At 40.3% G+C, this 13,045-nt stretch overlaps 1 protein-coding gene across 7 annotated transcripts in view; it reads right to left on the bottom strand.

Moving 5' to 3' along the window:
- The window catches only part of anks1aa (ankyrin repeat and sterile alpha motif domain containing 1Aa), a 203,890-nt gene that overhangs the window by 57,125 nt on the left and 133,720 nt on the right, over positions 1–13,045 (bottom strand). For all 7 annotated transcript variants that reach the window (XM_089124473.1, XM_039664005.2, XM_089124472.1 and 4 more), the window contains one exon: positions 10,266–10,759. In XM_089124473.1, the coding sequence (XP_088980599.1) occupies positions 10,266–10,759 (494 nt within the window). The remainder of the gene's footprint in view (positions 1–10,265; positions 10,760–13,045) is intronic.

The raw sequence follows: 13,045 nt of genomic DNA on the forward strand, positions 1-13,045 counted from the left end.
ATAGGAGACTAGACAGACAGACAGACAGACAGACAGACAGACAGACAGACAGACAGACAGACAGATAGATAGATAGATAGATAGATAGATAGATAGATAGATAGATAGATAGATAGATAGATAGATAGATAGATAGATAGATAGATAGATAGATAGATAGATAGATAGATAGATAGATAGGAGACTAGACAGACAGACAAATACAGTAGATAGATAGGAGACTAGACAGACAGACAGACAGACGGGCAGACGGATAGATGGATAGATGGATAGATGTATAGATAGATAGGAGACGAGACTAGACAGACAGACAGACAGACATATACAGTAGATAGATAGGAGACCAGACAGACAGACAGACAGACAGACAGACAGACAGACAGACAGACAGACAGACAGACAGATAGATAGATAGATAGATAGATAGATAGATAGATAGATAGATAGATAGATAGATAGATAGATAGATAGGAGACTAGACAGACAGACAGGCAGGCAGATAGATAGATAGATAGATAGATAGATAGATAGATAGATAGATAGATAGATAGATAGATAGATAGATAGATAGATAGATAGATAGATAGATAGATAGATAGATAGATAGATAGATAGATAGATAGATAGATAGATAGATAGATAGATAGATAGATGTTTCTCCAGCAGAGGGCAGGAGAGAGTAACAATCATGGACACAGTAGGAAAGCAAAGAGACAGTGTGTGTTTTATGACTAAACACTGGAGAAATTCCACACAAATCTCAGATGCTTGGCAACAGAAACATGCCGAACAGGGAGAGAGACGGATAGTCAGGGAGCCAAAGTCTCAAAAATGGGTTGAACCTGACATGGTCTGCCATACTTTTTATTTGTGTTTTTTCTGTTAACTTTGAACAAATAATTGGAGGGTCTGCTCTGCCGGAAATATCGCGGATAAAAATTGTGGGCATTTTAGTGTAAGCACCCTTTATTTTTTATCAGAAAAATGTGAAAAATTATTTTTTTCATCAAATTCTTAGTGGGTTGGGTAGGTTCTCAATAAATGCATTCCAGATACACAGAACACATGTGCGGACAACATCCACTGAAAAAATAATTCTTAAAACACATTTCTACATGATTTCGCATCAATTTAATGCAAAAAAACAGGCGTTTTTTCACTTATTTTCCACTATTTTCATCTTTACTTCATTGGCAATCAACTATTCCCTTAAGTTATGACATCAGGCAATATGCCATTCTTTTCACCAAACACTATACTCATTACACAGAAAAAATTATAAAAATCCAAACAAAATCAATGGATCTGTGATGATTTCACTACTAGTTGGCGATCAACAGGCTCAGAATTTCAATAGAATTTTAGACTACTCTCAAAATTCTTAAAAACATGCTGGATATTTAGCATCATGGCTCACTTACAAACACACACACACACACACGCACACACATGATCTTAGTAATTTTTATGAGTTTGGAACAACCAACCAATGGTTACCAACGGTTACCAACAGACTTTGAAGCTGCTCATCATTGTCTGTGGTAAGTGATAGTGACTAATATACCGGTAGGTCTGCCCCAGAGTTTTGGGAAAAGAATGGTAATATGGATACTGTAATTGTAATTAACTGAAAGGACCACACCAGTCTTCAAACAATAATATTTCTGATGATTCCTCATCCCAAACATATCCCTGTAGCAGCAGCATTCATTCTCTACTAGTTTACTTAGCTAGCTTTAGCCGTTTTAGCTAATTTCGGTGGTTTCTTTAAACGGCATTACTCCTCACAGGTATGGGGTAGAGAGTAGAGACTTACTTTTTTTAAATGCTTAGGATATTATTCTCTAATAGAGGTATGTGTCCTATATGTTCAATAAGCTTCAGCCGGAAGTTGAGAAATTGCCAAAATTTCAACTGGACTTGTTAGGTAAAGAAATAGATATGAGAATAAATGCTGCTACAGGGATACGTTTGGAGCGAGGAATCATTGGAAATAAACTTGTATGAAGCCTGGTGTGGTCCTTGAAGTGTTTTTCATGTCAGACAGATAGTAGGCTAGTAAGGATAACTAAAGGCTACATTAAACGTTAGTTGCCATTAGCAATTAGCTACATGGTTAGTTGTTACATTCAGATTTAGAAAGTTTAGCTAGTTAGCTTGTGCATGAATGGCCACACAGACACAAAAAAACAATATATAGCTATATTGGATATCAGATTGTACACAATACTGAACAATACAAATGTTCAGTAAAATGTAAACATACTATATAGTATGCATAGTTTGTTTTTGTATATAATACTGTACAGTATAGAGTGAGTGCTTTGTCAAAAGCTAGTTACCTAGTAGTGTCAAACATCTAGATTTCTTTCACCCGAATGCACAATATTTTCCATTGGCAGATTTGGTTCTGATCTTATTGGGTTTGCTGTGGAGGAAAAGGTAACGAGAAGAGAAGTCAGCAGACGATTGGAAAGGACTGTAAAGAGGAGTGGAGGATTGAACAGAAGGGAAGAGTAGAATGAGGAGATTAGAGTGAAGAGGACAGGGGTGGACTGAACAAGAGAGAAGAATAGTAGATGAAAAAAGAGGAGTGAATTGATCATTTACATTTATTCATTTAGCTGATGCTTTTTATCCAAAGTGACTTACAATTGCTATATATATCAGAGGTCACACACCTCTGGAGAAACTAAGGGTTAAGTGTCTTGCTCAAGGACACATTGGTGTCTCACAGTGGATTCGAACCCCGGTCTCTCACACCAAAGGCATGTGTCTTATCCACTGCGCCATAACCACCCCGCTCAGTGATGATCAGATGTGGTTTGTTGGTGCCTTGGGGAAGAAGGGACCACAGTTGATCACAGTTGCAGGGATGGTATCTGGGATGAGAAATGTTGGAATGATTTCCATGTAGGAGCAGTGCAATTTGGTTCCAGGTCCTCCAATAGTTTGTTGGTGACTTGGGGAAGATGGGACCATAGCTTATCACAGTTGCGGGGATGGTATCTGGGATGGTAAATGCTTGGAATGAACTGCCATGCAGTGTTCGTCCATCCTTTGTGTACTCTGGGAAGTCAAGTTTATCAAACTGTGTGAATCGTCAAACCTTCAGGTTCGTTGGTATGAAGGCACCATCCCTAGTTGTCTGCTCTTCAACTGCCATTGTTGTAAAATATATGTACTTCTTTGTAGCTGATGCTGTTCCTAAATCTATTTAGGAGTGACACGGTTAACTTCTGGTTTCCTTAACGGCTATCCCAACGTGTTTCGGTGTTGGGATCTTGGCAACTGCTTGGCAGACATCCTGGGCAAGGTTGAGAACTTGTTCTTGCTGCTTAAGACTAACTTTCACCCGGTCATCTTCACCTAACTCTGGAGATGCATCTGTTATCATCCATGCCAGGTGGTATAACAGCTCAATCTTTGGGATGCCTCCAGGTATGATATCTTGCTGCAGTGTTGGGTCTTCAGTCATACTGCCAGCGATCTGGTGACTTCCTCTGGCTTGAGCTGTTCTGGCTTGTCTTGCTTCCTTCAGGGCCTGCTTAGGTTGGTCCTGGAGTTCCTTCCGTATTCTAGTTGCAGTGTTGTAGGAAGAGACTATGGTGTCAACTCACTTTCTTCTTCATATTCTGCAAGAAGTATGCAGAGTATTAGGGTGGTGATGGTGCAGTGGATAAGGCACATGCCTTTGGGTTGAGAAACCCTGGTTTGAATCCACTGCGAGACACCAATGTGTCCCTGAGCAAGACACTTAACCCCTAGTTGCTCCAGAGGCGTGCGACCTCTGACATACATAGCAATTGTAAGTCGCTTTGGATAAAAGCATCAGATAACTGTAAATAGTATTTCTTCTTCATACTCTGCCTCTTCCGTTTTCTCCTTAAGTTCCTTCAACTTTGAGAGCATGTGGCCAACATTCATTTATGCTGAGCAAATAGAACATACTTTCTGTGGCACAACCATTATTTTAAAAATACCACCTACTTCAAAGTGCCTTCTAAGGTGGGCAATAAAGGACTGATATGTATGAGGTAACATTGTGAACATTGTGAATTCATCCCTCAAAGCTGTAACGAAGAATATGGCATTCAGGTCTGGATGCTGGTGCCATAGGGTGGCCCATCTCTGAGAGAGCAGATCCTGGGCCAGGGAGGGGCTGTTGCGAGGAGCACCAGTTCCAGGAACCAGATCCGGTTGGACCAATACAGCGCAACTAACAAGACCTGCTCCTCGTCCTTCCTGACCTTGCACAATGTCTGTGCAAGAAGGCTCACTGGGGGAAACGCATACTTGCGTAGGTCCGGGGACCAGCTGTGTGCCAGAGCATCCATGCCGAGGGTCCCCTCGGTCAGAGAATAGAACGACTGGTAGTGAGAATTGTCCGGGGCGGTAAACAGATAAACCTGTGGGGTCCACACTGAGGCCTGGATGGTGGCTGCTGCTGGGGCTTCACAGGAGCGGAGGATGCCCCAGGAGGTCGACCTCAGTGACGAGCGGATGGAGGGTCTGCGACCAGTGAACGGGTGGGGCAAAGCTGTCAACCACGTCGCCGAATAACCAAACCTGGGACAGAGGGGCATCCAGGAACCGATTCTTAATGGTGTCCCTCATATCGGCCAGGTTGAGCCAAAGGTGGTGCTCCTGGACCACCAAGGTGGACATCGCCTGACCAATGGAACGTGCGGTTTCCTTCGAAGGGGGCAACACAGCCGAATCCTCATCTCCAGAGGACTGAAGCTCCCCCTACAATGCTGTGATCGACATCTGATCATCAAGCAGAGCCCCAAAGGACATGGCTGGTTGTTGCAGCGCTTGTAAGGTGTGAGGGACCCAAGGAGATTGCCTCAGCGGGGAAGTCCTCACATTAATCCTCAGATCACCCTCAGATCACCCTGACCATGCACAAAAGTAGGTTTATTTTGAGGTCCAAAATAAAAGCTAGATCGGGACATAGGCGAGGGGACTGCACCTCCCTTGAGGTAAGCAAGTCTCAATCTCAGCACAGTCATAGTCATATTCCCGCAATGAAAACATGAACTATTCACAAAAGTTGCCTCAGCGTGCTGAATTCCAAACACGAAAAGGAACTATTGTGACCATCTGCTGGCGCCAGGGAATGACCGCATCCATAAACGCACGAGCGGAAAGACATCCTGAAACATCCTGTTGCTCTTTTAGTGAAAACACAAAAATTCAGTGTCAAAGTACCCAAGGATAGCCGTGGTGTAATCGGGGTACACTCTCAAAGAGGAACGACCACCAAGACCGACACACACACACACACACAAGCAATGCTGTGAAAATCCTTGAGGCCACCACTGATCGCACAGTCACACCAGCAGTGGATACAGAGTCTTGCTTTTCTGGAATCTTAAACATTGCACCAGTCTGCAGAACTCAGTCAGACGAAAGCTCGGCTCCTAAGTGAAAGACAATGTGTGTGTGCGCCCGCTTCCTGTTTATACCCACGCAATGGATCTGTGATGATTTCACTACTAGTTGGCGATCAACAGGCTCAGAATTTCAATAGAATTTTAGACTACTCTCAAAATTCTTAAAAACAAGCTGGATATTTAGCATCATGGCTCACTTACAAACACACACACACACATGATCTTAGTAATTTTTATGAGTTTGGAACAACCAACCAACGGTTACCAACGGATTTCGAAGCTGCTATACCCACGCTGCGGAGTGGGGCACGTGATGCGATCCCTGAAGTGGTCCCGATTACATTGTCACGTCGATGTTACGCCGCACGTGATCGACTGAAAGGGAACTAAAATTGTAATAGTAGGTACTCAATCAAAACTGCGGAATTGTGGAAGTTTTACACTTACTATCGTCAACTCTGTTATCTTTCTTTCTTCTCAGGTTAAGAGTCTGAGTGTCATCCTGTATTGATAAACTTCAGATGGTTCAGAATTCAGCAGCTCGGATCATTACACAAACACTGTTGAATGAGCATATTACTCCAGTTTTAGGGAACCTTCATTGGTTTCCAATCAGATTTCATATCAATTCAAAATTTTACTTTTTACTTTTTGTAAGGTGTCCTTGAGTGTCTTGAAAGACACCCAACAAATAAAATTAATTATTATTATTACTACTAGCTAACTAGCTTTTGACAAATCACTCACTCTATATACTGTAAAAACAAAAACAAACTATGCATACTATATAGTATGTTTACATTTTACAGAACATTTGTATTGTTCATTATTGTGTACAGTCTGATATCCAATATAGCTATATATTGGTTTTTTTTTTGTCTGTGTGGCCATTCGTGCCACAAGCTAACTAGCTAAACTTTCTAAACCGCAATGTAACAACTAGCCATGTAGCTAATTGCTAATGGCAACTAACGTTTAATGTAGCCTTTAGTTATCCTTACTAGCCTACTATCTGTCTGACATGAAAAACACTTCAAGGACCACACCAGGCTTCATACAAGTTTATTTCCAATGATTCCTCGCTCCAAACGTATCCCTGTAGCAGCATTTATTCTCATATCTATTTCTTTACCTAACAAGTCCAGTTGAAATTTTGGCAATTTCTCAACTTCCGGTTGAAGCTTATTGAACATATAGGACACATACCTCTATTAGAGAATAATATCCTAAGCATTTAAAAAAAGTAAGTCTCTACTCTCTACCCCATACCTGTGAGGAGTAATGCCGTTTAAAGAAACCACCGACATTAGCTAAAACGGCTAAAGCTAGCTAAGTAAACTAGTAGAGAATGAATGCTGCTGCTACAGGGATATGTTTGGGATGAGGAATCATCAGAAATATTATTGTTTGAAGACTGGTGTGGTCCTTTCAGTTAATTACAATTACAGTATCCATATTACCATTCTTTTACCAAAACTCTGGGGCAGACCTACCGGTATATTAGTCACTATCACTTACCACAGACAATGATGAGCAGCTTCGAAGTCTGTTGGTAACCGTTGGTAACCATTGGTTGGTTGTTCCAAACTCATAAAAATTACTAAGATCATGTGTGTGCGTGTGTGTGTGTGTTTGTAAGTGAGCCATGATGCTAAATATCCAGCATGTTTTTAAGAATTTTGAGAGTAGTCTAAAATTCTATTGAAATTCTGAGCCTGTTGATCGCCAACTAGTAGTGAAATCATCACAGATCCATTGATTTTGTTTGGATTTTTATAATTTTTTCTGTGTAATGAGTATAGTGTTTGGTGAAAAGAATGGCATATTGCCTGATGTCATAACTTAAGGGAATAGTTGATTGCCAATGAAGTAAAGATGAAAATAGTGGAAAATAAGTGAAAAAACGCCTGTTTTTTTACATTAAATTGATGCGAAATCATGTAGAAATGTGTTTTATGAATTATTTTTTCAGTGGATGTTGTCCGCACATGTGTTCTGTGTATCTGGAATGCATTTATTGAGAACCTACCCAACCCACTGAGGATTTGGTGAAAAAAATAATTTTTCACATTTTTCTGATAAAAAATAAAGGTTGAGTACACTAAAATGGTCACAATTTTTTTTCGCGATATTTCCGGCAGAGCAGACCCTCTAATTATTTGTTCTTAGGGTCAAAGTTAACAGAAAAAACACAAATAAAAAGTATGGCAGACCATGTCAGGTTCAACCCATTTTATAGAGCTTTTGAGACTTTGGCTCCCCGACTAGGAGAGGCAGAAGAAGGAAAAACAGAAAACAAGTCAAATGACAAAGCCCAGTTGTTATCAGCAGGAGAGATTTCTCCCTGACCTCTCGTCACTTCACATCAAATGTGTCAAATGAATAGGCCTCAACACATCCATATCAGGTTGTTATTGTATTATAGAGGGCATGCGTCCTGTCCTGACCCACAGAGTAAGGTTATCGTCATGGTGATAAGGCCATGATAAAGACGAGAGAAAAACGATTCGAAAATTAGAAAAACTTGGTCACAGCATGGATCATTATGAAACCCTCTATTCTTACAGATCCAAAAACTGAGGTATAATAATTCTGCCATGTCCCGACCCATAATGTTGTTATGCTGCACTCACTGAACTGTATTTTCCTTTTTTAAAGTGAATCCAATCATATTTCAAGCAGTTCAAACAGTGAGCATCTGAAGTGGCTCAGCTGAAGGAAATCATACATTATTTATCAGCTTTAATATATGGGCCAAATTTTCTTACCAGGCCGATAGCGATGACGTTAAAAAAAGAACATATATCGGCCAATACAGATATGGTGGCCGATATATCGTACATCCCTAATTGGCACACTCGAGTGGAACTAGAGGGTGTTTGGCAACAGTCTTCTGTTACCCGTGACCGTCTCGCCTGTAAGAGTGTAAGACCAGCTGATGGAAACTGTGCATGATTCCCTGAGTGTTTGGATCCAATGTCTAGATCTTCAGATTGAAGCCAAAGCAACGGTAATGGCGAATGGCGTTTCCTTTCACATTCTTCTTGAAATGGCCAAACAGGACATGCAATCTTTAAAGGAATGGTCGGTTAAGCTCAATCAGCAGCGGAAATTGCAGTTACGGTTAAAAACTTGTGAGCATTGTTCACTTTAGAAGGTAGAGACGTGAAACTCATAATATTATTAAAACACTTACATTAAAAAAAGTGTGTTATTAATCAAACAGTTGTGTTTTAGAGTGGGACTACTGTTCTGAGTGGACTTATCGTGCACCTAGTGTCAGGTAAACACACAGCAGATGTCTTCTGTTTAGACTGCTGTAGGCCATTTTTCATCGTTTGACAGTGAAGATATGCAGACCACTGGAAAGAGACAAATTTATGTTCTTCTGCTGATTCAAGGCAATGGTCTGGCAAACTATCTGCTCAGTTCCATGTAAACAAGGAATTTACATCACCTCCAATCTTGGAAGTATGCACACTGTGGAAAACTTACCTGGAAAGACTGGGAATAACTTCAATAACAAAGATGAGGCGTACTGAAGCCAGAGCATTCCTTTAACACCCACAGAAAACGTACAATACCGGCGTGTTCCACGGAAAGAACGAATTCAACTTTAAATTCCACAAAAGCTGTCAGACAGCATAAGATATTACGCTGGAAGAGAGGATGGCTTGTATGAACCCAAATCTGCATTTACATTTCCCTTTAAGTCATTCCGCAGAGAAATGATAGACTGAAAAGGTCACCATTTACCATTCATTCCCTGCATCTCATTCATACTTCCCAATGGACTTCAGCGACTAACAATTATCTGTGCCATTAACTCTTTCCCCGCCAGCATTTTCACAAAAGTTTCAAGGCCAACAGAATATTTTATTGTATGAATATCTGAATATGCAATATATCAAATGAAAGAACAGCAAAATTGTGTTTTTGTCAAAGACTACGCCTGGATGAGATTCAGGACGGCGATCATAACACAGATGGAGTTGATCCCAAAGCTTCACAGTCCTACAGCTCGTCCTCGGTCGACATTTCATTCAGTAACATTGATATATATGCTGTTTAATGCCGTTATTTTACATGATTACATATGATATCGCCTGTTTCTGCTTCTCCTGAGATTCTGAACTCTTCCAGAGAATGTGTAATAGCGCCCCCTACCGTATATCGGCGGGAAAGAGTTAATTTCAGACACTTTGAATTATATCTGTTTTAAACACTTGCAATTAAAATAAAGATTCACCTTCAGTAATACACCCAAATGAGAAGTGGAACTGAAAATAGTACTTTTAAATTAGGAATAACTCTAACTTATATATATATTTGTAAAAGTGATCACGACACATTCTTCCTCCAACTGGTCTCACCGTCATACTATTTAAACTAAAACTATTAAAATGTTGTACAATATTTAAATAATCTAAACTGAAACAACTAGAATAAATGGCATATCATTTCATATTCCAGGCTGAAGCTACATTTAAATTACTAAATATTATTTTCATAATAGCTGAATAAACCTAAAAATTCAAAAACTCCAATCAAACTTTTTTTCCGAAACAAATATTCCTAAAACTAACGATCTTAAAGTGAATCTCAAACAAACTGGCTTTTGTCTATTGCAAATTCTCCAGTTCACAACAGCAACAAAGAGCTAAAGAATACAAAACAAAGAACAATTTCACAATCAAACCTCCTGAACTAACGAATTTCAAATCGTTCAGCCAAAATTTGAAAATGGCACTCAATAGCATTTTTAGCAAAAATGTTGGTGTCTGAAATATTTCCTGTATTTCCTATTTTTTTGTGTGTCGTATAGCATGTAAGAAAGACATCCAGGCCACCAGGGGGAGCTCTTACCTCATCCCATTCTGACGTGAACGAAGGTGATTTTTCCAGCCTTCTCTTGGCGGTGCTGCAGTTGGAAACGGACTCACTTCTCCCACCCAATCCCGTCTCTTCCTCACCGGGCGGGGACACCAGCAGGTCGGAGTCGGACTTGGAAAGGCTACGCGCTAGCTTGAGATCCCCCGGCGGAGGCATCCTTCTCGTCAACGGAGGATCTCGGGCCGGCGAGTTGTGTTTCGGTGAATCTCGCGGCTCTTTGTGGACGGTGGCGTAGATAGCTTTGGGGTCAGTGTCCTGGAGAATGGTTTCCATGGTGACCGCTGATTTGGAATGGGAAGCAGAGCTCGCCGATGTGGAAGTGTTTGAAGCCTCACCGGATTTCCCTGCAGAGGACGGCAGTCTGAACGCTTCCTCCCGACAGTCGACCACCGGCGAGGAACCGTGAAGCAGACCAGTGAACTGCTCAGGAACAGCGGTGCTTATATCCTGACCATGCGATGAGCTCTCTGAGAGAGAGAGAGAGAGAGAGAGAGAGAGAGAGAGAGAGATTGTGGTTACAGACAGATTGTGGAGCAATATCTAGTCCAGATAACATGAATCCACCCACTCTACTACTGTCCAGTGCCTGAAACAGATCTGTTATTGTTTTCTGACAGGAAAAGAGAGAGAAAGAAATGCAGAAAGAAAGAAAGTTGGGCTCACCAGTTCCAAAGTGCCAGAGTTACAGAATTCCAAGCGCAGTCTATAAGCAGCTGACATTTCTCCATAGAGATCTGTTTGTGACTTGCTTGCTCTATACCCCCCCCCCTCTCTCTCTCTCTCTCTCTCTCTCTCTCTCTCTCTCTCTCTCGTACTGCTAACAAGCAGACAGCTTTATAAGGCTTGCTTCCAGAGAAGTTATGCCTCACTAAGGATTCCCTTCATTATGATTGGCAAGCCTGAAACAGGATCCCACAGAGATGACCGTGAGTGAAACACACTCACTCTTTCTCACAAACACCTCTTTACCACACCGCTCTGCGTTGGCTTAAAATCCTAAATCCTTAAAAATTAAATCCCTGCTTCGTGACTGTGAAAAAATCCTTGCACACTTACAGATCTCTTCTTGCACTCTCTCTCTGGCCTGAAACATACTATAGGCAAGGACATGAACACTTCTTTGCTAGCTTGCTTTCAAGAGAGAGTTGCATTCTCACACAACTACCTTACTTGAGTGAAAGTACAGATACTACTTGTCAAATATTACTCCATTACAAGTAAAAGTTGTAAAGACCGATTTTTACTTTACAGTACAGAAGTACTTGTTTTTAAAAGTACTTGATTACCAAAAGTATAAAGTAAATGTTAATGCATTGTTATATTATTGATGCATTATTAAAGAACCTTATGCCTCTGAAGCAACCAGTGAATACATTGACCAGTTTGTAGTTTTGTAGTGTGGAACTTTAAGAATGTCACAAAACCTATAGAAATTGAACAACTGAATATATATATAAAAAAGACAGCCATAATCATCTTCATTTTCACTTCAACACTCCTACCACTTGAACAAAAGTACACATCTGTGTGTATCCATTCATTCAAATGGTCTGTAAATACAAAATAGCTACACAACCATAACTGTATAACTGCCCAATAGCAATACTGCTTTAACAAAAAGCACAACATAAATACTTATTTGCATGAAAACAAAACTTTCAAAACATTATTCGTGACAAACACATACGGTCTCTCACAGATCACCAGTAAAGAGAAATCGTACTAAATCATCAAACTTCCCGACACGTGACCCTACAGGAGTGATCACTGATTGGCTGTCTGTCAGCCACAAAAAACAATCACGTTTTAAAGAAGGAAAAAAAAAAAAAATCATGCCATGACTAACATCACTACTTTCTACTCAAGGACTTTGACAGAAATGTAGTGGAGTAAAAAAGTACGATATTTGTCTTTCAAATGTAGTGAAGTTAAAGTAACAAGTTTCCAGAAAAAAAATAATCCTCAAGTAAAGTACAGATACTCAAAAAGTGTACTTAAGTAAATGTCCTTCGTTACTGTCCACCTCTGCATTCTCAGCATTACCACAGGGAGCACTATAACATACATTGTCATCGCCTTCTTCCATAGTCAGTTTTCTCATAGTCAGTTCAATTACTGTTATGCTGGAGCATTAGATCTTGCTGAATTAGTTAGAAAAAGTTATTTTTATAGATCCAGAAGATGCCTTCCCTACTATATAGTAAAGGGAAATGGTATGTTAAATGAGTAGTGTGTCCGAATTCATTCATAAACTGTTGGGTTTGAGTCCCCGAATGGCCTTGTACTTCCACTGAGATTCTGAAGTGTGCATCTGACTTTACTATCCTATGAGGCCACAGGAGAGGATTTGTGAATGGCATTGACACAATTCCTAATCACATGACAATGACAAAATGGCGGTCGTAGTGCGTTCATTTTACACACATTCATACTATATAAAACATACTTTTTAATTATCGCACATTTTTCATCAAACATAGTAGCTTCTCAGACTGCACTCTTGCCACTGTTGCCTTGCTTTTGGCTTGCTTAGTTGGGGACATTTAAAATTCAACTATATTATTGATCTGTGTTGTATTACTTTCATGTTATCACTGTGAAGCTGCTTTGATACAATCTGTATTGTAAAAAGCGCTATATAAATAAAGGTGACTTGACTGCATGCCATTTTGAATGCAGCTAGACAGACATTTCGCCCCCTTACAAAAAAATGCAAGTATGGGAATGTACAATTGCAACTTGTTGTCTAACAT

Source organism: Pimephales promelas, chromosome 20, assembly GCF_988280905.1.
Source record: "Pimephales promelas chromosome 20, fPimPro1.hap1.1, whole genome shotgun sequence".
NCBI lineage: Eukaryota > Metazoa > Chordata > Actinopteri > Cypriniformes > Leuciscidae > Pimephales > Pimephales promelas.